This window comes from Lontra canadensis, unplaced genomic scaffold (assembly GCF_010015895.1).
Source record: "Lontra canadensis isolate GAN:19392208 unplaced genomic scaffold, GSC_riverotter_1.0 scaffold170, whole genome shotgun sequence".
Taxonomy (NCBI): domain Eukaryota; kingdom Metazoa; phylum Chordata; class Mammalia; order Carnivora; family Mustelidae; genus Lontra; species Lontra canadensis.
This window is the reverse complement of record NW_022631164.1, coordinates 1,427,367-1,454,713: the sequence shown is the minus strand read 5'-3', so window position 1 is coordinate 1,454,713 and position 27,347 is coordinate 1,427,367. Positions and strand designations below refer to the sequence as shown.

The following is a 27,347-nucleotide window of genomic DNA, read 5'->3' as shown; positions in this document are numbered from 1 at the left end:
ACAGGACTCAGCAACTGATGATCTGTTGGCGCTGAAAAGAGGGAATTTTCAAGGATTGTTCAAGGGTCTATCTATGACCACTGTTGCCCTTTCCTGTAGGAGTGCAGATGGGCAGAGAAGAATCATACATTCAGCTCTCAACTCCTCGAGTTTGAGGTGCATATGAAACAGCAAAGTGAAGATGTTGAGGCAGTGAATGAGTTTGCAGGGTTTGAAGGTTAGAAAAGAGGGATGGCTGGAAATTGAAATGTAGGAATTATGGGCACATAGATTTCAAATGAAGCCATGGGGTGTATGTGTGTGAGATCACCTTGAGAGATGGAGAGAGGAGGATCCAGGACAGAGTTCTGAGGAGCTCCAGCAGCAGAGCAGAGGCTGGCAAAGGAAGCTGAGAAGGCACAGCTGGAAAGAAGAAACCAGGAAACCAGACAATGAGAGATCAAGGGAAGTTTTCTGAGAACAGGGGCAGAGGTCAGCTGTCAAATGTCTCTGAGATGTCAAGTAAAATGAAATCTGAGGACCTTGCTATCCATGGGATTGAACAAACTGTTGACTATAGAACATTTCTGGCAAAGCAGTGGGAAGAGAAGCCACACTGAAGAGAGGGATGGAGACCAGACAGTGGAAGGCGTTTTGAAGGGTCACCTCAGGGATGGGATGGGTGGAGGCTTGGGGTGGCCAGCCTCCAGGGATTGGTCCTGGAAGAGATGTTAAATTTCAAGAGTGTGGAACCTCATTCAGGTTCAGGAAACATGGCTCTCAACGTCAACAGAGAGGAATACTTGAAAACTCGGCTCGAGGAAGCTCCCAGAAGCAAAGAAGAAAGGGAATGGGAGGTAGAAAGAGCCATCCAGGATTCCCACAGAGACCACGCCAAGATTCCAGCTACCCATGGGAGAGCCTGCGATCGAGGCCCACATCGCTGCATGTTCCTGGTCATATGTGCCCCTCGGAGGCCTCTCAGGTCAATGGAGGAACAAACTGAAATGAACAAACGTGAAGAAGCATCTCAGGTTAAGCGAACTGGCCTTTGGAACGGAAACACCGATATTAAAAATCTGCCTTGCTGGCTGCTCTCTGTGTGACCTGGGGTGAGTTTCTAAACATTTCTGTGGAAAATTCCATTTCCTCCTGTTTTCTCTTTTGGGTGCTAACCCTCGAAGGCCCTTCCTGAACCCAAGAAGGAACCCTTGGAACAATAGGCTGGCCCGCCTCAGCCAGCAGTGCCCAGAGGCAGAGACACAAAGGTATTCCCTCAGGATGGAGGAGTTGGGAAACAGAACCTACTGAACCAGTCTGGCTGTCCTGACAGCTGGAGCACTCTAGAGATTCCACCTTGAACCCAGCCCAGCCTAGCCAGCTCAACTGCAAGAGGGTCCTGGGAGGGAAGGCCAGTCTTCCTTTCTCCCCTACTGAGGTCCTCTCCCCAGGTGGTGGCATCAAAGGTAAACAGTGGGCCTGTCCAGGGAGCTGGCACAGCAGGCACACTGTGCATCACCATCATTACTGAACCTATTAACACCAGGTGCAGCGTGGGTGTCAGGGCTGAAAGCCCAGCGTGGTAGCAAGCAGGTGACGCCACGCCTCAGCAGTCCCCTGCCCAAAGTCAAACGCCCAGAGGGCCCCATTCTGGAGTGGCAGTGTGGTTGGAGGGACATCCCCAGATGGTAAGTTGCCCTGGTAGGTGGTAGAGAGGCTGTCTTCCTTCCCTGGACCCCCAGTCCAGGAGAAGTCTTCCCAAGCAGGTACTCTGCTCTGAACACAGGCCAGGGAGGCATGTGGGGTCAGTGCATGGTGGTTGGGGCTGCAGGAGCCAGGAGCCTCCCAGCAGGGTCTGGAACATGTGAGATTCCTGGGAAGGGAGACTTTAGTTGTTCCCTTTGGATTTGGAGAACTGGTCACCGCTCTCATGGACGGGATACAAAGGTAATTGAGTAAGGGAAAGATTAGCCATAGCAGAAGTTCCTTGGGATCCTTGGGATCCTCCTGGATCCCCCTGAGAAGACTCTACCAGCTCTGCCACCTGGGGTCTTAGCTCTAGAAGATCCAGGGAAGAGCTTCTCCTGCATGCCAGTGTCTACACCATGATGGCCAGCCCATTTCCATGGAACCTTCCTTCCCAGAATGGAGATGCAGACTCTGGGCTTTATGTGGTATCTGCTAGGGTAAGGTCTGTGCTGAGTTCCTCTGGCTTGAACTTAGCCACTGCTGGGCTGTGATGGGGAGGGCAAACTTCCCTCAGCAGTTGAACAACCTTGGGCAAGTTACTAATCGTCTCTGGGTTTTTTAGTCTCTTACCTGTGAAACTGAAATAAAAATTCCATTGCTAAAAGTCAGGATGATTCAGTGCTACATGATGAGTGGGAATGAATCAGGAAATCCAGAACTATCTCAGGCTCCTGTCACAGACTGGCCCTGCCTCTTTCTTTGTCTCAGTTTCCTCTTCTGTGCAATGGGGGTGAGAGAGGACTGACGGTGTGGCTGTTAAGGTCCAGGTGCCCTCTGACTAGTTCTGACCTCATCCCTATTGTTTTCCTGCCTCTGGGTGGGATTCTTCCCACGAAGGGAGAGAAGGTCACAGCAGGCCTGAGATTCACCAGCTGGGATGGAGCAGAACATCCTTGTTTGGTTCTCTGGTCTTCTTGAGGTAGGACCAAGGAGGACAATGCCTCTGGTGCCTCCACCAAGAGAAACCACATTTCCTCTGCAGGTTAGTGCAGGCCCTGGCTGGGTGGTGGTCTGGCTGAGTGGCCCACTCATACTTCTCTCCCAGGAGGGAATAGTCACACCACTAGATTCCCCTGCCCAACTGAGTGCATGAGTCATAGGCTGCCCTCCACCAATGCAGAATGCAGAGCTTTACCTGGGTTTCTCTCTGGAAGGGACTCTTAAGGCCATTTCCCCAGGAGCATCTCTCAGTCATGCAGAGAGAAACTAACAGGTATAGAGGGAGAAGACTTGGATCAGAAACTCCTTTTTACAACCTACTAGTAGAGTGACCTTAGCTGAGACTTTTAACCCCCTGAGGAATGTGGCTAGTATTAAATAAGATAACGTTATGAGTTGAAGTAGCAAGCACCTAGTAGGTGCTCACCAAATGCTATTTAAGTCTTCACCTAGAGATAAGTGCACTAAAGGGTAGAGATGGGCAAAGACATTGAACCCCGTAGAGGCCCACCAGGAGCAGGGCTTGAGGCTGTCCCAGACTCCCAGCTGATCATCTCAGGCCACAGATTGCCCTGTCTGCTCACCCTGTGTGCTATGTGAACATCACCATCATCCATGTGTTGGGGGACATAAAGGTTGGGAAGCACTGAGTGAATGGGGGACTGAGTCTGAAGATGGCAGAAGGGAGAAGAGAGAGAGGGAGCAATGCAGTATAACCGTGTGACTTAGAGGATGTCAGGGCTCAAGCTGTGAATGGTGGTCAGCTGGGGCGGTACCATTTCTATAGTAATGCCTGGTGCAAGAAGGGGAGTACACCGTATGCTTGTGGTAGAGAGCTCCTCCTGTCCTTTCCCCACTCTCCATGGCCCTGTTCTTCACACTGCACATCAGTGAATGGAATTTCTGTGTCAACCTCCCAGATCAGGAAACTAACACCTGAGGAAGAGGAAATGGCTATAGATAATAATGGGTCATATTGTTGATCCGGGACTTTGATCCACATATCCTGGTGATTGGGGACTGACCCTCTCCAGGTCCCAGAGTCTGGCCGTTTCCCCACTTACTCCCCGACCTCTGAGACGTAAGTCCCAGCACTCCCCTCCCCCCATATTTCTATGGGGCTCCTCTCTAGACAGGCCACCAGTCAGTCCGACTTTGTTAGCTCTCAGTAGACTTTCGAGGCATTGTCATGTGGACCTCTGGCTTGTCTGCAGCAGGAGAGATGGAACCCTCTCCATCCTTCAGTGCTGGGCACAGGCAGCCCTGGCTCCACTGAGTCCTAGCCCTCAGCCTACACACTGGGATCCATCAGGGAATTTTAAAAATGGCCCATGACCAAGTCCTACCCTAGACCAATTAATTCAGAATGTCTGTAGGGGAAGCACAGGCAGGGGTATTTGTCTTAAAAGCTTCTCAGGTGATTCCAATCTGCAGCCGGAATGGAGAACCACTGTTCAGGAGAATAACTGTGTGACCTTGGGGAAGAGCCAAGAGCTGGGAGCCTCCATGTTGCTTCTCTGTTGTTTTCCCATCACACTTCATGGGATTGGGGCCACAGGCCTCTCTTTTTCCTCAGTTTTCTATCCTAAGCCATGATGTTTACCCCTTTCATCTTTTCTATTCTGTTCCATTGAGCTGATCTTTTTATAGGAGTCTTGGTGTCTTCCCTTTTATTCCGCTCTTCATTTATTTATTCATCCAACATCTAGTGAATGCCTGCTACCTCCTGGGATATAGCAAAGAACAAGTCTCATGGAGTGTATGTTCTCCTGAGATTTGTCCTGGTGTTCTTTCTCTTTTTATTAATAAGGCTGGGATATTTGAAAATGGTATTTTTTGGTAGATGTATGTTACTAGTCCCTTCTCAATTTGTCTGTTATTTTTACTCCTTAATTAAACTTCTTGTTTGATTTTAAGCAAAGCCTCTGCCCAAAGGAAGCTAAATAAGCTCAGTTACTTGCATGGGACAATGTTTTACAGGTGTATGTACACACAGGTCTTGAGTTGTGTAAACACACGAACACTGGCTTCTGGATGATGTTTGTGTTTAGAGATTCCTAAGCCAAGGCACCTTGAACTTCTGCGACTGGGAAGGGTCTTGGCGAACACAGGCTTGGTCAAACTAGTTGTCTTCTTACCTCTGAAGACTACTCAACCAATGAATGAAGATTTGGTGAGGGCCTCTTATGCATAGGGCATTGAGCTAGATGCTCTAGTAGGAAGAGTTCTAGAAGTGCCCAAATGGCAAGAAGGAAAAGGCCCAGCTTCTCCCTCAGGAAGCCCACCAGGGATATAGGACTCTTTCCACACAGAAGGTGTGAGTGATACAAGGCTATCATGGTGAGGGCAAGTAGGTACTTCAGAAAAGCCATCATTTGGGGCAGACAATTCTCAGGGCATTACTGGACCAGTGCAGATTATTCGAGACAGGTCGTCCCACCCCTCCCAAAATTCTGATGTGTACCTTCCCCTTCAACCTGCAGGTCTTCTGTAAAACAGGCATCAATGGGAACCGGTGCTTTCCTAGATGATAGGCTGCTGACTCATACTTCCGTCACATCAGCAGAGCTCACCCTGGAGTTAGGGGCTAGGTTTCCTTATTGAAAAAAGGACAGTTTCACTTAGTCTCTTCTCACAACTGCTAAAAAGTTTGACTTACGCTTTCTTCCCAAGTCACAGTGTCACTCACAGGCACTGTTTTTAGCTGCCAGCACAGGGAATTTGGCGTAGTTGCATCTTTAATCAGAGAGAAGAACAAAACTGTTTTCTTTTTCCTGAAGCCTAGGGATTTCTTTGTGGAACTGATCTACTGCTGTCTGAGGGAGTGATATTCAATTTCTTTTTTACTGACCCATATTAAGAAACACATTTCCTATCACCACCTATGAGTACAACAAGTTTCCCAAAAACATCAATTACCCTTACTATAGACAGTGCCCTTAGATATTTCATGTCTGTTTAATTTTTTAAATGGACTGATCAGTCCACCAAATTAAAATCATGGGATAATAATAGGTTGTACCCAGGTTGAAAGAGGAACGCTTCAGCAGTCAGGGCCGCTTTAATCCTCATGGGCCCTGTGGCCGAGGCTTAGTCTAGCACCCCCTTGTGGATTTCTGAACAACAGCAAGTGCTCAGCTCTCTCAGTCATCAAGATGCCTCCTGAGGGAGGCTGGAAGATTTTAATCCATGGGCCTGTGCCTATGATGAGTACTGGTCCCCAAGTTTTCACAGCTGCTAATAGATCACACAGATACTCTATGCTTATTAAGCTGATGCAGGTGAAGTGCACCCACAGTGCCTGGTAAGGATGCCTGAGACACGTTATTCCCCCTCTGCCTCACAGCTGATGAGGACTCAATGTGTTGACAGGATTCCAACATTTCTTTTACTTAAGTCTGGCCTATACCAAATGCCTCACAAAGGCTGAAAGTGTTTTAAGTCACGTCTCAATGTTTCTAAATGTAGAAGAGGTTTAAGGTTGGTGTGTTTGCCAACACAGCTGGGCCATGGTGGTTGTGCAGAGAAGCATTAAGAGATGGAAGCAGATGTATGGATTGTAAAGCTGGGCTATTTTTCTTTTCTTTTCTTTTTTTAAAAGATCTTATTTATTTATTTGACAGAGAGAGAGAGAGTACAAGCAGTGGGAGCAGCAGGCAGTGAAAGAAGCAGGCTCCCCATAGAGCAGGCAGCCCGATGTGGGGCTCGATCCCAGGACGCTGGGATCATGACCTGAGCCCAATGCAGATGCTTAACCATCTGAGCCACGTGGGTGCCCCAAGACAGCCTAATTCTGCCCAGTTCCCATGATGTGTCCTACCCTACCTCTAACAGGCCCAAGCTGAGTGGGGAACATTGACCTTTCATTCAATCCATGTAGGTTCAGGGATACTCCTCAAAGCTGCTGGTGGCATGGAGGGACTCCTGCCATCCTTAGTAGTGGGACAGTAGCTTTGAGCTTTGGGTCTCTTGTTGAGCTGGTGAGCAGCTGGTGAAGATAACGAGTGTCCTATGTTCCGGAGCTTCATGCCCGAATGGCCCTTGCAAGCCCCTCTGTGGGTATATCTCCTTCTTACCTCTCTGCATGTATTACTCTCTTCCAGGCTCTGGACCCAGCCCATAGCCAGCTGGGCCCATTGAGGCAGTGCCCACACAAGTCTGGTGTGACCCAAGCCCTCCGCGCAGCTCTGAGGCTGAGGTTTTGGCATGGCCCAATCAGTGGTTACCCACAAGTCACATTTTATTGAGCAGATGACAAAGGAGGACAACATCTTAATGTCACAGAGCCAGGAACGAAGGAGCCGCCCACTTAGATTTCACTTTGTACTCAACACAACCAACCTCTAACTGTGATTTGAAACATACTGAAAAAATGTCAGCAGATCGAGACCCGAGGTTGAACAATAGAAACCAGCTCCAGACTCCTAGCTGGAGCTCAGAAGTCTGGCTCTCGGCCTTGCTGCCATTAACAGTGGCCAAAACGCAAGGATGATTTAAATATATTTGTCCATATTATCCAAAGGCAAATGTTACTTGATATTTGTGGAAAATATTTGAATTTCACCCCCGAGGTATTTTGGCACCCATGCTCTAAATTCCAACTCTGCCTGACTGGTTTAGACCCTGCCCGGCATTTCAAATTCGATTGCCTGAAGCAAAATGCTAATACTGTCAGATGAGTTCCAGTGGCTCACCTCTCTGGCTTGCATCTCTCCATTCAACATGCAGACAATGGATGTGTGACATGCACATCCGTCCAACACTCCTGCCACCCACGGCTTTGGAGGCGGGGCCAGAAACCTCTGGATCATGCAGACCAGGGAACCCAGCTGTGCTCCTCAGACACCGCGGGAACACATTTCACACCAAGAGATGTCACATTCAAGGGGACTTTATGGTTTACAGTTGTTACAAAGTACTTTCACTCCATTTATGGCTTTTATTTCCCTAGCTTACAGCTGAGAAGTTAAAGCCCCCATTAAGGGACTCACTCAAGCTATTGTCAATCTGGGATTCCAGCCCTGTATTTCCAATCCTAGGCTCCTCTCAGCAGGCCAGAGCCCCAACCCTGGAGAGTTTTGGACATCTACGATTCTGGGAGGCCATACAAAGGGGAGCTATGGCGTCCTAGCCGTTTGGTGCCTTTGTCTAGGCCAAGCTACCCATCCTTGACCTATCTACTTTGATAAATCTTCTGCCTAAATGTTAATATTTATCATTTACAGCTGGCCACTGCCCCCTTTCAAAGGTGAACACAGTAAAATTTATGACAGGCACGCTATCAGACCACAGAGGAGCATAAAACACGGGGACGAGTGGCAGTCTCTATCTGCGCAAGTGATCCATCCAAGGCTGGGACACAGGGAGGATCCTGCCATGGGGCTGCAGCCACGCATCTTCCTCCTGGGGCTGCTATTGCTTCTGGGCCAAGGTAAGTCTGCCTTTTGCTCAGAGGGCAACCGATGGGTCAGCCTGCTGGTGTCCCATATTGCTTGGGCACAGAGCTTGAGAGAAGAGTAGATCTTTTTCATGAGCACAAAACACAGTTTAGAAGCAGGCAGGCTGGAGTGCTGAGGTTCAAGGGCCCACAGCTGTGGGGCAAGAGGCATGTCTGGGGCTAGGGGAGGAGTGCTAATGGCCTAGAGCTCCGTGGTGCAGGAAAAAGCCATAGGTGCAGGGAACCACAAAGAACTGGGTTCTAGTTCTCCATGCTATGTGGCCTTGGGCAAGCTCTAGCTTCCTGGACCTTGATTTCATCTCATCCTTAAAAAGAGGACACTACTGGGGCACCTGGGTGGCTCAGTGGGTTAAGCCTCTGCCTTCAGCTCAGGTCATGATCTCAGGGTCCTGGGATCGGGTCCCACATCGGGCTCTCTGCTCGGCAGGGAGCCTGCTTCCTCCTCTCTCTCTCTCTGCTTGCCTCTCTGCCTACTGGTGATCTCTCTCTGTCCAATAAATAAAATCTTTAAAAAAAAAAAAAGAGGACACTACTATTTATGGGCTTTGCATTGTTTTTGCTAAAAGGCAGGTTTCAGGATGATGAACTGGAAAGGATGGCCCACATTCTTTAGTGTTCCTGACCCTGATTGAATGAGGGGGCTCCCAGTCAGAGCTCTGGGTTCCTTCTGAGCTAATGACTCAGGGAAGAGTCTGCCTCTGTCACATTCTTCTCTGCCTCTCTTCTCCTGACCCATACCTAGCCCATCCTTCTTTGTTTGGAAAGCCATAAAGATGATTTTTCACCATCTCCAAATGAGACATCTGGGCCCAGAGTGGGAGAGCACTTGCTCTCAAGCCCCCAGAAGCCTGGCTGGGGTCCTCGCACCCTCTCTGATTGGGGGTGAGGTGAGGTGAGGTGGGAGGGGTGTGTAAAGGTCAGTGAATGACGTGCAGAGGTGTGGAGTGCCAGGCTGGGTGTGGGGGGTGCTTGGTGGGGAGAATGATAAGGCCTGTTATGCTCAATAAACAGGCTGATTATATTTTCCTGGTTGCTAAATGAGGCCGAGCTTTTTTTCATCATTTAAATTCCTCTTTTGTGAAGTGCCTGTTCAGGCGTGTTTCCTATTTTCCTCTGGGTTTTTCTTTCTTCCCATTGATTTTTTTGGGGTTTTTCATCCAGGTTGTGCACTTGCTCTTTGAGGGCAATGTGTACAGTAAACATATTCTGAAACTTGTCTTTCTGCTCTCTTTATGGAGACTTTAGATGAGTAAAATTCTGAATTTGGAGGAGGTTAATGATGATGACCCAAATAAGAACAAATGGAGAGGATTCAGAGGTTGCTGAAGCAGGGAAGTCGGGCACCATCACTTGAGTCTGGCAGAGACTTTAAGGCAGGCAGGGGAGTGGGAAAGCTTATAGTGTAAAAGGGAAGACCTTGGGTGTGTTCTGATTAGAAGCTGTGGCCGTGGGGAAGCCGGAGGTAGGATGAGAAGCCAGGCATCTTATGTGATTGATTTGGGAAATATATTTGGCTTTCTCTGGTCCTGATTTGGAAGGAGGGACAAAAAGGAGGGAAACTGGGATCACTGTGCTAGCCTGCTGGCTACAGGGATGGCCACTGGTCTGCTTGGTATTCAATCTCTCTGTTTCTAAAGTTTTTAATCTTCTGCTCTGGTTTCACTTCAGATCCATAAATCTTTCACATCTTACTAAAAGCTTTTCATCTTTTCCTTCATGGTTTGTACCCTTTTTGTCTTATTTAGGAACTCCTTTCCACCCTTGCAGTTCTGACGATATTATCCTATATTTCCTTCTAAAACTTCGTAAATTTGCTTTTCTCGTTTGGGTCTTTAGTACATCTGGCGTTGGTTTTTGTGACTAGTAGAAGAGAGGAACCTAATTTTACAGTTTTCTTCCCATGAAAGTATGTAGTTGTCCCAGGGCCATTTATGGAGAAGTCCATTGTTTCCTTACTGCTGTGAGGAGCCCCCTCTGTTTCTATACAGGGAGCTTGGATTTGCTTGCATCTGTGTCAAAACTTGGCTTTATCTGTCCATCTGTCCATCCCTGTGCCGATAGCAGGTTGTCGTAATTCTACAGCTTTATAGTAAGTTCTGTTATTTGGGAAAACAGGTCTTTCTAGTTTATTCTACTTAAAAATGACTTTGAACTTTCATATAAATTTTACTGTCACTTTTTACCCCCCAAAAAACCTGTTGGGCTTTTGATCGAAATTGCTTTGCATTCCATGAATCAGGTTGGAGAAAGCAAACATCTTTACACGACTGAGCCTGCCAAACCAAGAACATGTTTAGATCAATCTTCTTTATTGCATCTCAAAGTTTTGTAGTTTCTTTGGTGAGGTCTTGTATTCATTTGGTTTAATTTATTCTTAGGCATATGATATTTTGTTGTGTGATAGGTAGATTTTTAAATTTTTATTTTGCAAATGTTTATTATTGGCATACAGAAGTGATTTTTTATGTATTAATTTTGAACCTGATTAAATTTTTATAAATTTTAACAAGTTATCTTTATATTCTTTTGGATTTTCCCTATAGTTGGTCCTGCCAGGAATGACAGTTTTGTTGCTCTCTTTTCTATCTATGTAACTTTTTCTTTCCTTCCTGTGTTGCCTCCACTACAACTTTTCATGGAAGTGATGCTAATTCCCAAGTTCAAAATGAAAGTGTTTAATGTTTTGTCAGTACATGTAAATGTCTGTTATCGGCTTTTCTGTAAATACTCTTTATGAGATTAAGAAGATCTATTTTATTACTAATTTGTTAAGAGGTTTTTTTTTAAAATCATGATTGGGTATTGATTTTATCGAATACTTTTTTCTGCACTTTTTCTGAGATGATTATGTGATTGACTCCTTTAAACTTGTTAATGTGATAAGTTAATTGACTTTTTTATTATTTTGTTGATGTTTTCTGTCATTACTTATGAGATTCACTGTGAAGACCACAGATTGCATTTACTTGTCCTGCCTTTTCCACCTCTTTTAATCTAGAACAGTTCTTTAGCCTTTGGTTGGTTTGTTCTTTTGTGTCACTGAAAATTTTAGGCTGGCTTTTTGTGTATGTGCATTTCAATTTGGATTTATCCAAGTTATTTCTTTATTGCTGGGATCAGATTAAACTCTTTGGTCAGAAATACAAAATAAGTTATGTTGTGTCCTTGATACTACTGGGAGATACATGTGATATTGGTAAATGCCCTACTTGGGTGACATTAAGTTTGGTAATTTAGTTCAAGTGTGTTTGCCTCATTTCTGCCTTGTAAAGGTGCCTTCCTTCATGTGATTTATAAGTTATTTGTAAGGAGATACTGTGATACTCTGTGACTGTTCTTATATTCCATGGCTTTCCCATCACTGATGATTCTTGCCTGAATTGATTACTGCCAGGGTGATTATAGAATGGTGATTTATGAATATCTCTCATTCCTCCTAATATTGTTAGTTGGCACTTCCCGATTTAAAAAAAAATTCTCTTCTCCATCCCACTCTTTTTATCTTTTCAAAATAGAAGATAAAATTTTATCTTTTTAATATAAAATGCATTTATGGATTCTCTTATTAATCAGAGTACTATAATCCATTCATGTCATTATTCATTTTGATGGTCAAGTAATTATGGATTTGGCCAGCAAGTCCCCTTCACAAGGCCTCCTCTTCCCCCATCCATTTTTTTTTTTTAAGATTTTTTTTAATTTATTTGACAGACATCACAAGTAGGCAGAAAGGCAGGCAGAGAGAGGAGGAGGAGGCAGGCTCCCTGCTGAGCAGAGAGCCCGATGCGGGACTCGATCCCAGGACCCTGAGATCATGACCTGAGCCGAAGGCAGAGGCTTTAACCACTGAGCCACCCAGTGGCCCCCATCCATTTTTTTTTTAAGCACGTTTTAGCTTTATGAAACAAACTAGTCCAATGAATCCTATATTTTTCCTTTCTCAGCCACACAATTAGTCATTTCTTCAAGGTTCCGGTTGTTGGAGGGATTTTATTTAGAAACCAAGATCTAGGTGGTAGGGGTGTTCATTGCTGCTGGAATGTCATTATGTCATTATGTTCACTCAGTGAACATAGCTAGAAAGTACAGTTTTCTTTTTAAAATATGTATACACTAAAAATACAAAGGTAGTGATCCGAAGGGGTGCCTGCACCCCAATGTTTATTGCAACAATGTCCATAATAGCCAAACTATAGAAAGAGCTCAGATGTCCATTGACAGATGAATGGATAAAGATGTGGTGTATATATAACTACATATGTATATGTATATATACACATATATATATCTATACATAAAGATATATATACACACACAAAATGGAGTACTACTCAGCCATCAGAAAATGAAATCTTGCCATTTGCAATGATGTGGATAGAACTAGAGGGTATTATGCTAAGTGAAATAAGTCAGTCAGAGAAAGATAATTATCATATGATCTCATTGATATGTGGAATTTAAGAAACAAAATGGGATTGTAGGGGAAGAGAGGAAAAAAATACAAGATGAAACCAGAGAGGGAGACAAATCAGAGATTAAGGTTAAGAGAGACTCTTAATCGTAGGAAACAAACTGAAGGTTGTGAGAGGGGAGGGGGTGGGGGATGGGATAATTAGGTGATAGACATTAAGAAGGTCATGTGATATAATGGGCACTGGGTATTATGTAAGACTGATGAATCATTGACCTCTGAAACCAATAATACATTATATGTTAATTAATTGAATTTAAACTTTTAAGAAAGGAAAAAAAATATATATATAGATTATCTCTAACTTCAGTTAGAGTTGGACTTTCATCTCCTTCCCCCATTTCAGATTGGTTTTGTCCTTCTCCCACAGTGCAAACCAAGGTTTCAAAAATATCAATAAATCTATTCATTTACTGAGTCCTATGATATATAGTATTCATATGTTATGCTTAACATATGAATCACTCTAGCAATAGGGGCACCTGGGTGGCTCAGTCAGTTGGGTGTCCAACTCTTGATTTCAGCCCAGATCTTAATCTCAGGATCATGAGTTCAAAGCCCCACATTGGGCTCCACACTGGGCATGGAGCCTACTTTAAGGAAAAAAAAAAAAAAAAAAAAAGAATTGCTCTAACAATAGCACCACCACAATTTCTTTGCCATTCTTTCGTCCTTTGAATACATCCCATTCAGGGTGTATAATCAAAATACTTGCTCAAAATCACTTGGATTAATTTTTTTTCTTTTGTTCTCTCAGTATGGTTATGCTATCTCTTTGACATATAGTTAGGTTTGTCCCTGTTTATACTCAGTTAAAGGGTTTCTCCCATTTTTATTGATTTTACCTTATTTTTTTGAATATATAAAGCATTGTTTTGACTTTTGAACCATGTTAATGTAAAAAAATATACTTGAAGTCCCATCCCTTTCTCTAGCCCTTCCCTCTATCTCATTTCCACCTATTCTTGTAAGTAAGCAATTTCATTATTTTCATATTCTTTCTATATTTTTTTGCAAATAAACTTTATTTTTTTCCTTCTTGCACAAATGATAACCTATTATACACTTTCTTGCATCTTAATTTTCTTCACTTAATATATTCTGAAATTCTATCATATTAATTCAGATATTTTTCATTTTTTTCCAAGTGTAGAATATTCCATTATTACCATATAGTCAATGAGCCTCCTAATGTATGCATTAGGTTGTTTCCAATATTCTGTTATTATAAGTAGTGTTGTCATGAACAATTGTGTGCATGTCTTTTTCATGTTGTTGGTGGTATAGTTTAGTTTAAGTTCGTAGAACTGGTATTTCTGGGTCAAAGGGTAAATACACATAGTTTTGTTAGATATCATCAAATTTCTCTCCGTAAGGATTGTACCATTTTTACATTCACATCAGCAATATCTGTGAAAATGCCTTCTTCCCCAATAGTTTGACAATGAAGTATATAACCAAGCTTTAGAATTTTTGCTAAGGTCACAGGTAAAAATGGTATTTTAATTTAAATTTCTCTGTTAACAAATGAAGTTGAATATCTTTTCATATCTTTATTTTAAAAGAAAGATTTTATTATTTGTCAGAGAGAAAGAGAGAGCACAAGCAGGGGGAGAGAGGGCAGAGGGAGAAGCAGATTCCCCACTGAGCAAGGGCACCCCCACCTCCCCGCCCAATGCAGGGCTCAATTCCATGACCCTGGGATCATGACCTGAGCTGAAGGCAGATGCTTAACTGACTGAGGCACCCAAGTGTCCCTCTTTTCATATTTTTAAAGTTCACGTGGTTTCGGGTTAAAAAAAAATTACAAAACAATGAAAAAGGATAAGTCCCAGTGAGCTAACACTTTTCAAGACTGGGTGTTGAAATGGACACCTGGGTGTCCTGGGTGGCTCACTCAGTTAACATTATCAGTCTTGATTTCAGCTCAGGTCATGAGCTCAAGATCCCAGGACTGAGCCCAGTCTACGGGTCTGTGATGAGTGTGGAACCTGCTTAACATTCTCCCTCCTTCTGTCTCTGCCCCATTCCACCCCGCTTGCTTGCACACATGCGTGCTCGTGTTCTCCCTCAATAAATTAATTACTTAAATACAATATATAAATAAAATAAAGTACTATTTGATAATGTCCCATTGACCAAAGCGATTCATGTGGCCAATCCCAGATTTAAGTAGGGGAGAAACAGACTTTCCCTCTTGTTGGAAACAGCAGCAAGGTTACATTGCAAAGCGACATGCATTCAAGGATAGGAGGAATTTATGGCCATTTTGCAATCTAATTCACTTACCTTCTTTGCTCTTTTCTTCAGGGTTTTTAATAGCTGTTTTTACATGTTTATTTTTCCAAATGAACTCTAGATTCAATTTGCCTAACTTTAGAAAAAAAATCCATTGGTATTTTTATTGAAATTGCCTTAAATTTGTAAAGTGAAACTAAGCTTATTCAGAAGTACTTAATTTTTTCATTTTTTTTCCTCTTCCACTATACTTCTAACTGGGCCAGCTCATTTGTTGATATATACAAAGGCTTTTACTTTTTGTATATTAATTTTATACTATCTTGCTAAATTATTATACTGTTGAATTAGTTTTATCTTTAATTCTCTGGAGCAAGTATACACCCATATCATCAACAGTAGAGATAGTTTTCCTTCTCTTCCAATTCTTCTGCCTTTATTTATTTTTTCCTGATTGTACTGGCTTATATTTCAATACAGTGTTAAGTAGCAGTGGTGATGGGGGGATTCTCACCTTGTTCCTAACCTTAGTAGGAGGCAAATGTTGCCCTATTCAGTTGGATGGTGGCCTTTGGGAAACATACATACATACATACATAAAGACATATACACGTATATGTGTTTGTGTGTGTTCACATTAATGAAGTGTCCATAAATTTCCTTGAGTATTTATTTATGTCAGGAAAGGAAAGAATGTTAAAGTTTGTTGAAAGTCTTTTCAATGTTTATGGAAATAATCGTATTTCCTCCCTTAGATTTATTATTATTTTTAATTATGTTACTAGATTTGCTAATATTGAGCCATTTGTGCTTTCCTGGAATAAAATCAAGTTGGTCACGGTGTATTTTGTCTTTATGTACCATTGACCCTAGAGTAACATGAATTTGAACCACGTGGGTCCACTTATTAACATTTCTTCAGATACACTTTTGGAAAAATTTTTGGAGATTTGCAACAATTTGAAAAAACAGACAAAGCATACAGCCTAGAAATATCAAAGACTTTAGGAACAAGTTCAGAATGTCATGAATGCATGAATTATATGTAGATACTAGTCTATTTTATCACTTACTACCATTAAAATATATATAAATCTATTATAAAAAGTTAAAAATTATCAAAACTTACAGACCATACATTATCTTTTCATTCTTGATGTCTGTTATTTGTAAGACCTACACCATCTGCAGTGTTTCATATCCTCTAAGTCAATATTGATAAAGGTACTGCCAGATGATTCATCTTGTAAACAGATGATGTCAACTTATGGTATTGATAAACACCGTACAGTTCTATAAACTTATTTTCCCTTCCTTATTTTAACATTTGCTTTTTTAAATTTTTTTTTCAGTTTTTATTTTTATTTGACAGAGAGAAAGCATAAGCGGGGGTAGGGGGGAGGGAGAGGGAGAAACAGCCTCCTCACTGAGCAGGGAGCCCAATGCAGGACTTGATCCCAGGATCCTCGGATCATGACCTGAGCCAAAGGTAGACACTTAACCAACTGAGCCACGCAGGCTCCCCTTAACATTTGCTTTTCTCAAGCTTACTTTATTACAAAAATACAGTATAGAATACATATAAAATATGTTAGTTGATTATATTTTTGGTAGGACTTCTGGTCAATAGTAGGCGATTAGTAGTAAATTTGGGGGGGAATCAAAAATTATACATGGATTTCTATCAGTGTGGAGGGTCCTTTTCCCAAACCCCACATTGCACACAGGTCAACTATAATGTTGGATTTAATGTGCTAACATTTGTGTAGGATTTTTTTTTTTTTCTTACATGTTCATGAGTGAAATTGAAGCATCATTTCTTCCTTTGTTGATTTTGGTACCAGTGTTGTACATTCTCATAAAATACTTTGGGAGTGTTCCTATTTTTCTGTCTTGAATAGATTTAATATGAATGGAATGAGGGGCACCTGGGTTCCTCAGTTGGGAGATCATGTGACTCCTGATCTCCAGGTTGTGAGTTTGACCCCATGTTGAGGGTAGAGTTTACTTAAAAAATTTATTCCATAAGAATTTCTTTTTCTTGGCAGTAGAACTCACCAATAAGGCCGTCTGGGCCTGGAATATTATTTTTTGCTCGGTTTTTGACTACTGACTCAATTTTTAAATGGTTATAGAATTCGTATCTTTTATTTCTTATAAATATGTTTTGGAAAGTTTTGATTTTCTAGGACTGTGTCCATTTCAAGTAAATTTTCAAGTTTTTTGCATGAATTGATGGAGGATTTCTGTTGTTATCTCTTCGATACCTGTAGCTTCTGTTGTCATACCCCTTTTTTGTTTCCAGTACTGGCTATTTGTGACTTCTTCCTTTTTCTTTAATTCATCTTGTCATAGGCTTGTCTGCCTTATTAGTTTCTTCAGAGAACTAATTTTTGGCTTTGTTGATCTTCTATGTCATAGTTGTCCAGTGCTACGGAGCAAATTACCTTAAATCTTATTGACTAATGGCAACCATTTTATTTGCTCACAATTCAGTGGATCTACAATTTGGGAAGACCTCAGCTGGGGTGTCTTGTCCCTGTTTCATATGGTATTGTGTGGGACTGACATGGAGGGTCTAAAATGACATGTCTGAGGACTTGGTACTGGAATGTCCTTGTGCTCCCCCACACAGCCTTCCTATAAGGACAGCTGGGCTTCTGTACCTGGTGACTCAGGGCCTCAGATGAGCAAAAAGAGAAGCCACAGGACCTCTTCATGCCTAGGCCCTAGAGTCATTGCTACTGATTCTATTGGTCAGTCAGGTTTCAGGGTCAGCCTAGATACAGGGGGAAGGAAATAGACTTCACCTCTTGGGAGGAATGTCGAAAATCACATTGCCAAGGGGCATGCAGGATGGGAGGAAATGTCATGGCCATCTTTGGAAAAGTAGACCACAGTCTAGACTGCATGTTTCCTATGTCATTAATTTCTGTGAATTAATCTTGCTTGGAATTTATAATATATTTTGAGTCTATGGCTTGATATCTTTTATAAATTTTAAAAATTCTCAGCGGGTATCTCTTAAAATATTGCTTCTACACCATTATTTCTGTCTTCTGTAATGTCAATTAAATGTTTGTTTGGTTTTCTGTATATACCATGTCTCTTAGCCCCTTGTCCAACTATAGCATCTTTTTTTCTTTCTGTGCTGCATTCTAAATAATTTGTTCTGACACATGCCCTAATTTATTCATTCTCTCAGTTGTGTCCAATTTGCCGTTAAGCCCGGTCATTGAAGATTTTGAAAACTGATTTTATTTTTCAAATTTAATTTATATTTAGTTCTGTGCCAAATTTACAGTGTTACTTTAAAAAATAATTTTGTATTCCCCTAAATATCAAGTTTTCTTTCTTTTTTTTTTTTAAATAGTAGTTTTATAATTTTGGTCTGATAATTTCAGTATCCAAAGTTTTGGATCTGTTTCTGCTCTTTTTTTTTTTTTTTTCTCTTGCTAAATCTTGCTCCTGAATACCTTGTTTCTTTCTGTGTTTAGTTATTTTTTATTGTGTGCTGCTCAGACTCCTCCAAAAGTTATTTGTGAGACTCTCTGGGGCCTCAGATGAAGATAAGACGCCTATCTTCAGAAACTATGTCAATGTCATTCTGGTGGGCAATGGAGACATTGACTTTTGAGGATCCCTTCAAACTAAACTCCCAGTGTGAGTTTCTCTAGAAGAGCCAGTCCAGCCCCACTCTAACCACTGTCTATATATAACAGCTTTCCTGTAAGAGGGATAGACTATGGTCCTCATTTTACAGATGAGACAACTGAGACTCAGAAATTAACTAACTTCCCCAAGGTCATCTAACTCTAAGTACAGGAGCCGGAATTCAGTCCTAAGCCAGGGCTTCTCCCCACCACCCTGCATTACAGGCCAGCCCAAGGGACGGAAGAATCATAATTTGGCTTTTATTTAAGCTTTGAATGGGCTAGACCAACAACACACATGGAAACAGGTTCCTGTTCTGAAAGTTTGGGTGTATAAAACTGAAACAACATTATCTCAAACCTGTAGTTGGCAAGAAATCACTGTAGCTAATAAAGCACGATTTTTGCTAGAATTTCATTTTCCTGGAATGGGTCAGCAGTTCCCGGGGAGACTGTCAGGCTGGGGAATGAAAACTCACTGCCTTGGTATGCACCCACGCCAGGCCTGTTGCTGTCAAGCCGAAGGTGGGAGCTGGGTGAACCCATCATGTGAGGAGAGGAACACCTCTTCCCTTATTAGAACAGGTAAAGCTAGTCAACGTTTGTCTTACAGGCGCCTGGAGTCCTTCCTGGAGGTTGTCAGTCCAACCTTCGAGAAATACTCTCTCCAAATAAGAGTAGAAAGCAACACTGGAGAAATTTCTGGTAGCCAGATTCTTTGGTTATTGAGGAGAGAGGGTAGAGACTTGCTAGAGTCCCTTACCGAGATGGTGACCCAGCCATCCCCAGAACTCAGGCGTCAGACTCTCTCCTACAGCAGACACCTCAGTCCCCATCCCTATCCCCCGCCCCAAACCCCACTCACTTTCCTCTAAATTCCTGCTCTGAGCAGCATGCCTGGCTTAGGCATTTTCTGGGGGCGGGGGGCATCTCAGGAGTCCTCCTTTCCCAGGATGTCATCTGCACCTTGTAGATTTTTAGGACTTTATTGTCAATCATCCTTTTCATCAAGTTGCATTCTTGCTACTGTCAGCGAGGCGCGTGAGCAGCCTTCCAGGAACCTGAGCTGAGCTAAGCCGGGCTGGTAGTTGATAAACCAAAGGAAGGAGACAGAGAGAACTGATTTGCATAAAATCACTGGAGAAGAATTAAGCACCAAAATAGGTGAAGTAGCTGTACTAAAAGCAACAGACTTCAGAAAACGGAGAGGTGAACGTGGGCTGGGGAAGTTTTCACGTGGGTGGGAAACTCGGTGCTGCTCTGGAGGCTGTGTGAGATCAAGATAAACACCGTGCGGGGAGGGCAGGCAAGTCCCAGAGCAGCTTGCTTACAGTGGGAGTCCGGGCTCAGCAGGCCTAGTGCCAGGAGTGGGGAGCAGGTCCCCTGAGGGCAGGGCAGGGTAGGTGTTGGGGGAGGATTTTGAAATCCGAAAATGATCAAGGTTCTCCTAGCCCCTTTTGTCTTAAAGAGATTTCTAAAAGGATTATAACCAATCTTTTTTTTTTTTTTTTTTAAACAAAAACTGAACCCTTGGGCCAGGTTAAGTGACCTGCCCAAGGTCACACAGCAAGCCTGGAATTTGGATTCACTATCGTGGGAAGTGGGGAGCTATTAAAGTTTCTTTAGCAGGGGGTAGCCTAATGCAAGTGGTATTTTGGGCAAGATGAGTCTGCCAGCTTCAGACATAAAAAGCCATGTATGGTAAGAGGCGGCACCTTGGTGAATTCATGTGCCTGGCTCCAAGAAAGAGGCCTGCAAGGGAGTTTGCTTGGCTCTGGCAAGGCCAAGTGCTTTTCTCTTGCCTTAGGGAACCATCTCCTCCTGTGTTCTTGTTTTTCAGTGAGAACAGTGTTCCTCAGGCCACGCTCTCTTCTTTGCACCAGGACCTCCGAGTTGTCTCTGGGAGGAGACCTTCCTGAATGGGGGTAGGGTGGGGACCATGCCCCCCCACCCACTCAGCTCCCAGAGATTCCCTTCCTGTTGGAGCTCACTAATGACTGCTAGCTACCCTGGCATTGAGCTTTGAGGGTCCCTGGTCCCCTTTAAAGCTCTAGCTGGGGTTGCTGGAGCTGGGAGTGATCATGGAGGAGATTAGTGTGGGAGGAGGAGTCCGGGCTCGGGCTGCCAAGCGACCACTTGTTCACCTTCACTATGGGACTCTCTTCTTTAGATTGTCCCTTCTGGCTCTGGGCCTGCCTCAACGGTTACCCGGAGGAAGCCAGGAAAAATAGCCTACAAGCCAAACATTCCTCATCTGAGAGGTCATAAAATGAGCCAGGGGCAAAACCTCAAGTCAGCTGTGAATACGCTCTCTCCTGTTTAGAACTGCTCCCTAGAAACTTCTTCCCTCTCCTGTAGCACAGGGTGTGTGATTTTGGATACTGGGTGGGCCTCGGGAGATGGAGACAGGAGTGTGCACTGGCCTCTGCCTGGAATGGATTCTGTCCTGGGTGGTGCTGTCTCCCTGGGGTCATCAGCTCAGGACAGGGAGTATTTAGAGAATGCTGGTTTGGGACTTTCCAGATCATCTGTAATGTGTTTTGTAACAATCATCAGACCAGAGGATGTGTCTACTCAGAGGTTGTGACGGCGTTAATCCTGTACCATTCTCTGGCACCCTCATGATGAGTTAGGGCAGCTGAAAAAACTGGTCTTAAAGACAGGACAGAAGAATGCAATTTCCATATACCAGGAACTCAGGCTACAGAACAACACACACAATAAGCCTTTTTTAGAACCTTCTTTCAAAAAGACTTTGGTCCCAAGGAGAGCATATCAGACCAGGTTAGGGAAAAGTCATGTCACACCATGGCCTTTTTAGTAACTTGCTGAGTGATCTTGGCCAAGTTTGCTAACGTCTCTGGGTCTTAGTTTCCTGAGACATTAAACGTGATGGTATCAGAGATCTGGCCACCTTGGCCCTTCTAAGACAAACATTCGGAGGTCAGTCTAGCTACCCAAGAAAGCTTCTCTGGTCTTCCATGTCACCTTCCACAGATTATGGCATGGGACCACCAAAGCACCACACCGAGGGAAGGACACTGACATCCTGTGAACCTCAGAGCACAGGAAATTTTGGTGTTGGAGCAGCAGCCAAGCATGGCTTGTGGTTTTGAACCCAGGACCCCCAGGTGGTCATGTAGGGTGCTGGCGGACAGGAGACCACACCATTCCATGGGCCCTGTGGTGTGAGTGGGAATGAGGTGCTGCGTGGGGTGACAGACATAGCCCAGAAGAGCTACTTACAGTCCACACGGTATGGGGGGTGAATACTGGCTCACAATGGTCACCAGGACAGCTCACTGCTCCGTGGGTGGAGGGCGGTGCTGGCCTGAGGCCTATGTGCCCTGCCTTGCCAGTGTTGTCTCCGTGAGCTGGTAGAAATCACCTAGCTTCTCTGAGCTTGTAAACATGTTAACAGGGTTATAAATCCTGCCACTACTTACCCTTTAGGGGTCCTGTGAGGACATTATACTTTTCAAAGGGCCTGAGAATGTCATGTACACTAAAGAGTGGCCTTAATTCCATAAGTATTGGCCTTGAAAGTCCTCCCCAGCTGCCCAGGGTAAGCACCTTCCTTTCATCCAGGGAGACAAGTCGCCCCTAGCTTGGGTACAGCCCTCTCCTATTCACACGGCGGTTTTTGTTCTTTGATCCTTAAGACAAGCTCAAGAAGAAGGCCAGGAAACTAGCTATATCCCCATTTTATAGGTGAGGAAGTTGAGGTTCAGAGAGATTGATTCTTATTTTTTTTTTTTTAAGATTTTATTTATTTATTTGACAAACAGAGATCACAGGTAGGCAGAGAGGCAGGCAGAGAAAGAGGAAGGGAAGCAGGCTCCCCGCTGACAGAGAGCCCGATGCGGGGCTTGATCCCAGGACACTGGGATCATGACCTGAGTCAAAGGCAGAGGCTTTAACCCACTGAGCCACCCAGGCGCCCCCAGAGAGATTAATTCTTGGTCAAGGTCACAAAATGACTGACTTTCCTCTAGGCAGGGATGGGGGTGGAAAATGGTGCTCCAGACACAATGTGAGTGGAAAAACATAAAGGAACTGTATTAATAAGGAGAGCATAAGCTGTTTCACTTTTGTTTTTGAAATCACCCTGCTTACCCTGGCCAGCTATTGGGCTAACACACTTTGGGTTTTCCTGAAGAGTTGGGGCTCTCAATCTCGAAGGCACATCACTCAAATGACCTTTAAAAACTGCTAGTGCCCAGGATACCCAGACTCTACCCCAGGCCCATCAAACCTGAGCGTCTGTCTTGAGGTGGGTGTGGGGGGCTAGGCAGCAGGTGCTGGGTAGAGAACATCTGCTTCAGAAGGTGCTTCCCTCAGGGGACTCAATTGCGACCTTACTTAGCCCGATCTGACGTTCCAATGGCTCCTTGTTGCTTCCAGAACCCCAGTGGTCGTGGCTCTTCCTACTTGGATGACTAATTTCAGCCAAACCTGTTTCTCCCAGTGTGCACAGATGTCTTTCTCTTTCATTCCCATCAGGGTGGAAAAGTACATGGTTTTTTCCCTTCCTGACTTTATTGAGATGGGAGTTTTTCAGGGATCTCAAAGCCCTTTGTAGAACCATGAGCTTGAGGCTAAGACACCCTTCTAAATGAGGAAAAAACCATGGGCTTCAGTCATGCCACAAGAGCTTTGATCATTTCTTCCACAATACCTCCGGGTGCTGTGGGAATAGGCAAGAATTGTTCTCCCCATTTAGATGGTGGGAAGCAGAGGACTGGAACGAGGGCAAAGTCACTCCAGGGTCTGTGGGTATAGCACCCCAAGGGTTCTGAGTTTCCCCCTGGGTCTTGTGATCTGAACACCTAGTGTTTAAATTCTAGACAGTTACCCCTGCAGTTACCACAGACGATTGATTCCGATCAGCAAGTTAAAACATGACCTCTCTAGTTCTATGAGGAAATGCGAGAATGTTGAGGTTGAAAGGTTCTGGAAAAATGGTCTGTGCTAACCATCTCTCTGATATAGAAATGATAATACTGACAACTACCACTTACTGGACCTTTGCCAGCCTCAGATTACTGTGTTTTATATTTGCATGCATTTAATCCTTCCAGCGGTCCCACGAGGCAAGCAGTATCAAACCTCATCTTTAGGTGAGGAAACAGAGGCACAGAGAGACTGACCAGAGCAGGAGTGACCAAGCTCCTAATGTCTGCCTGGTGTGTGTGCCCCCTGCCTGCCCTGATCCCTCACCTCTGCTTGGACCAGTGTCCCGAGGGGCCCATTCTTGTTCCAGAAGCTCTGGCTTTTCTACCAAAGATGACCTATCTCCATGGGTCCACTCCAGCCTTGGAGGTCACATGGAACAAGGCCAGCCCCCCTTTCGAAGCTGAAAGAAGGTCTCCTACACCCCTCTTCAGCTTTTCTTCTCTGGTCTTCCCAAGTGTGTTTAAATAGGATATCTAGGGGCACCTGGGTGGCTCAGTCGATAAGCATCTGCTTTTGGCTCAGGTCATGATCTCAGGCTCCCTGCTCAGCCTCTCCCACTCCCACTGCTTGTGTTCCTTCTCTCGCTGAGTCTCTCTCTGTCAAATAAAATCTTTAAAAAAATTAATTAAAAATATATACATATAATAAAAATAAATAGGATATCTAACTATTTAGGTTTCAATGTGTCCTATGTTCTTTTATGATCTTTTCTCCTTTCTTGCCTTCTTTGGATTATGTAATTTCATGGTCTGCCCCCCCCCCCGCCCCCCATGAGCTTGCTGATTATATGTGGTTTTGTTGTTATTGTGGCATTTACGATCTCAACATGCATCCTTGACTTATTCAAATCTAATTAAATGAGTACTTTCATCATTTCCCAGATGAAGGGAAACCTTGTCAGTGTGACTCGGTTTACTCTGTCCAAATCTGCCCACACAGCAAGATGTTACATATGCTTTAAACTCCATACTACATTATTTTTACTGGGGGGCAGCAAATTTTTTCTATAAATGGCCAAACGGTAAATAGTTTAGGGTTTGTGGCTCATGCGTGGTTTCTACCACATACTCTTCTTTGTTTTTTTAACTTTTAAAAATGTAGAAGCTGTTCTTCTCTAGAGAGCCATATAAAAACACGCTGTGGGCAGATTTGACCCATGGGCCATAGTTTGCTGGCTTCCATTTCATACGGTCGATATTATTTTGGATTTATCTACATATTCACTCTCTCTGTACTTCATTCGTTTGTACATTGCTATACTTCTGTGTGGGATCATTTTCCTTGTAACATTTGGAATGTGTCATTCCACCATCTTCTGGCCTCCATTGTTTCGTATAAGTTGACTGTGAGCCAAATGACGTTGGTTTCCCATATGTGATTTTCTTCTGCTGTTCTTGAAATTTTTTCCTTGGCTTTGGAGCTACACCTCAACACATCAGTTATTACAGTTTATTACAGTTAAAGGATCTAGATAGAATTCTCTTTGTGTTTTTCCTACCCAGAGGCTTTTTGTTTGTTGTTGTTGTTGTTTTCAGCTTCTTTGATCTGTGGCTCAAAGTTTTTCTTCAAATGTGAGAAGTTTTTAGCCATAATCTCTTCAGATCCCTTTCTGCCTCTTTCTCTGCTGCTTCTGGGACTCATTACCTCTATGTTTATGTGTTTGGCAGTAGCCACAGATCTCTGAGGCTCTGTTTATTTTTCTTCAATCTTTTTTTCTGTACTTTTTAGAAATGTACCTTCTATTGATCTATTGATCTGTCTTGAAGTTTACAAATTCTTTTTTCCTACCTTCTTAAGTCTGGGGCTGAGCCAGTCTAGTAAATCTTTCAGTCTTGTATTTTTCAACTCTAGATTTCCTTTATTTTGATAATTTCTATTTGTTGAGTCTTTAATCTTTATTTTTTCTTTAATTCCTTGAACATTGATATAATAGCTGCTTTGAAAACTTTGCCTGCAAAATCTAACATCTGGGCCTACTCAGGACTGATTTTCATTGACTACTTTTTTTTTTTTTCCCCCGTACAAGACTCACTTTTCAGTTTCACACATGTCTAGTAATTTTTGGTTGCAAATTAGACATATTTAATAAAATGTCAAAAGTCTGGATTCGTTTGATTTTTCTGAGGATGTTGGGTTTTTAGAAACTTGCCTAGACTTAAACTTTGGAATAGGTCTCTTTCATGGTGTGTAACCACTGATGTTTTAATCAGGTTTATATTTCTTATTTTTTTATTTTTATTTTTTAAAATTTAATTTAATTTAATTTTTTGTGTGTGTTCCAAAATTCATTATTTATGCACCACACCCAGTGTTCCATGCAATACCTGCTCTCCTTAATACCCACCACAAGGCTCACCCAAGCCCCCACCCCTCTCCCCTCCAAAACCCTCAGTTTATTTCTCAGAGTCCACAGTCTCTCATGGTTTGTCTCCCCTTCTGATTTTCCCCAACTCACTTCTCCTCTCCATCTCCCAGTGTCCTCTGTGTTATTCCTTATGCTCCACAAGTAAGTGAAACCATATGATAATTGACTTTCTCTGTTTGACTTATTTCACTCAGCATAATATCCTCCAGTCCCGTCCATGTTGATACAAAAGTTGGGTATTGGATAAAGAAGATATGGTCCATATATACTATGGAGTATTATGCCTCCATCAAAAAGGATGAATACCCAACTTTTGTATATTTCTTATTTTTATCTCTTTAACCTGGCATCCTAGTAGCCAGCCCTGGGTCTGCACACTTGAGTGATCAGTCAGTGACTCAGACACAAGTCATGCTCGGACAACTGGGGTTTGTAAGGCTCTGTTTATGGTCTGTGTGTAGGTTGGGGAAGTAACACAAAGATTCAAAATTAATGCCCAGAAGATTCCACAGTGGTTGCAGGAAAAGATGTAGGGATTCATCTATTGTCTTTGAAAACAGGCTCCTCTGAGCCCTTTAAACCCTATTAGATCTATAGTTAGCAGATGGAAGCTCGCTATCCAGTTCTACTTCTTAAAAGAAAAAATTTAACTTTTGCTACTATAAAATGATGCTAAGAATGACATATTTCTCTCTGGACTGGTTTGATAACAAAAAGCACTTTTCATCAAAATGAACATATTTCCATGTGTATTTGTGCAGGCACTGGGCTAGATTTTTCTGCTTCTATTATTTGATTTAAAGGTTTGTTTTTTGGTTTTTGTTTTTTTAGAAATTATAGAGTGCTGAGTGTATTTACAGTCATAAAAATCTTATTTACTTGTTTATTTTTATAAAATATCTTTTTTTAAGGAAACTACTTTTTTTTTTTTAATTTTTTATTTATTTGTCAGAGAGAGACAGAGCACACATAAGCAGGCAGAGTGACAGGCAGAAGCAGAGAGAGAAACAGGCTCCCTGTGGGGCAAGGAGCCAGACGTGGGACTCGATCCCAGGACCCTGGGATCATGACCTGAGCCGAAGGCAGCGGCTTAACCAACTGAGCCACCCAAGTGTCCCAGGAAACTACTTTTTATGGCAGGGAACTGAAGGTTTTCTTTAGGGAGAGATTTTTGTGTGTCTCAGGCTTGGCGCCTGGAGGACTGGGAGATGTACGGAATAGGATGTTTCTCAAAGGCTAGAGGATACTTGGCTCTGGCACCAGCTCTCCTTTACCTGGCAATCTGCAGGTAGGTCCCAGGCTCTTACTTGGAGCTCTTGGGGCTACAGGCTTTTGCCAATCACCAGAGATGCCATTTTCCTGTTTAACCTTGGTGATCTCTTTATAGTAAGCAGAACAGATCAGGCATTGGTTGGCAAATAACAGCCAATGGGCTGAATCCAACCTTATGCCTGTTTTTGTATGACCTGTGAGCTAAGAATGGATTTTACATTTTTAGATTCTTTTTTTTTTTAATGTGGATGTCCAGTTATTCCGACA

At 43.2% G+C, this 27,347-nt stretch overlaps 1 protein-coding gene across 1 annotated transcript in view; it reads left to right on the top strand.

Moving 5' to 3' along the window:
* Positions 1 to 7,869: 7,869 nt before the first annotated feature.
* Positions 7,870 to 27,347, top strand: part of PLB1 (phospholipase B1) — a 176,600-nt gene continuing 157,122 nt past the window's right edge. The window contains exon 1 of the mRNA XM_032845867.1: positions 7,870 to 8,098. Within this exon, the coding sequence (XP_032701758.1) occupies positions 7,870 to 8,098 (229 nt within the window). The remainder of the gene's footprint in view (positions 8,099 to 27,347) is intronic.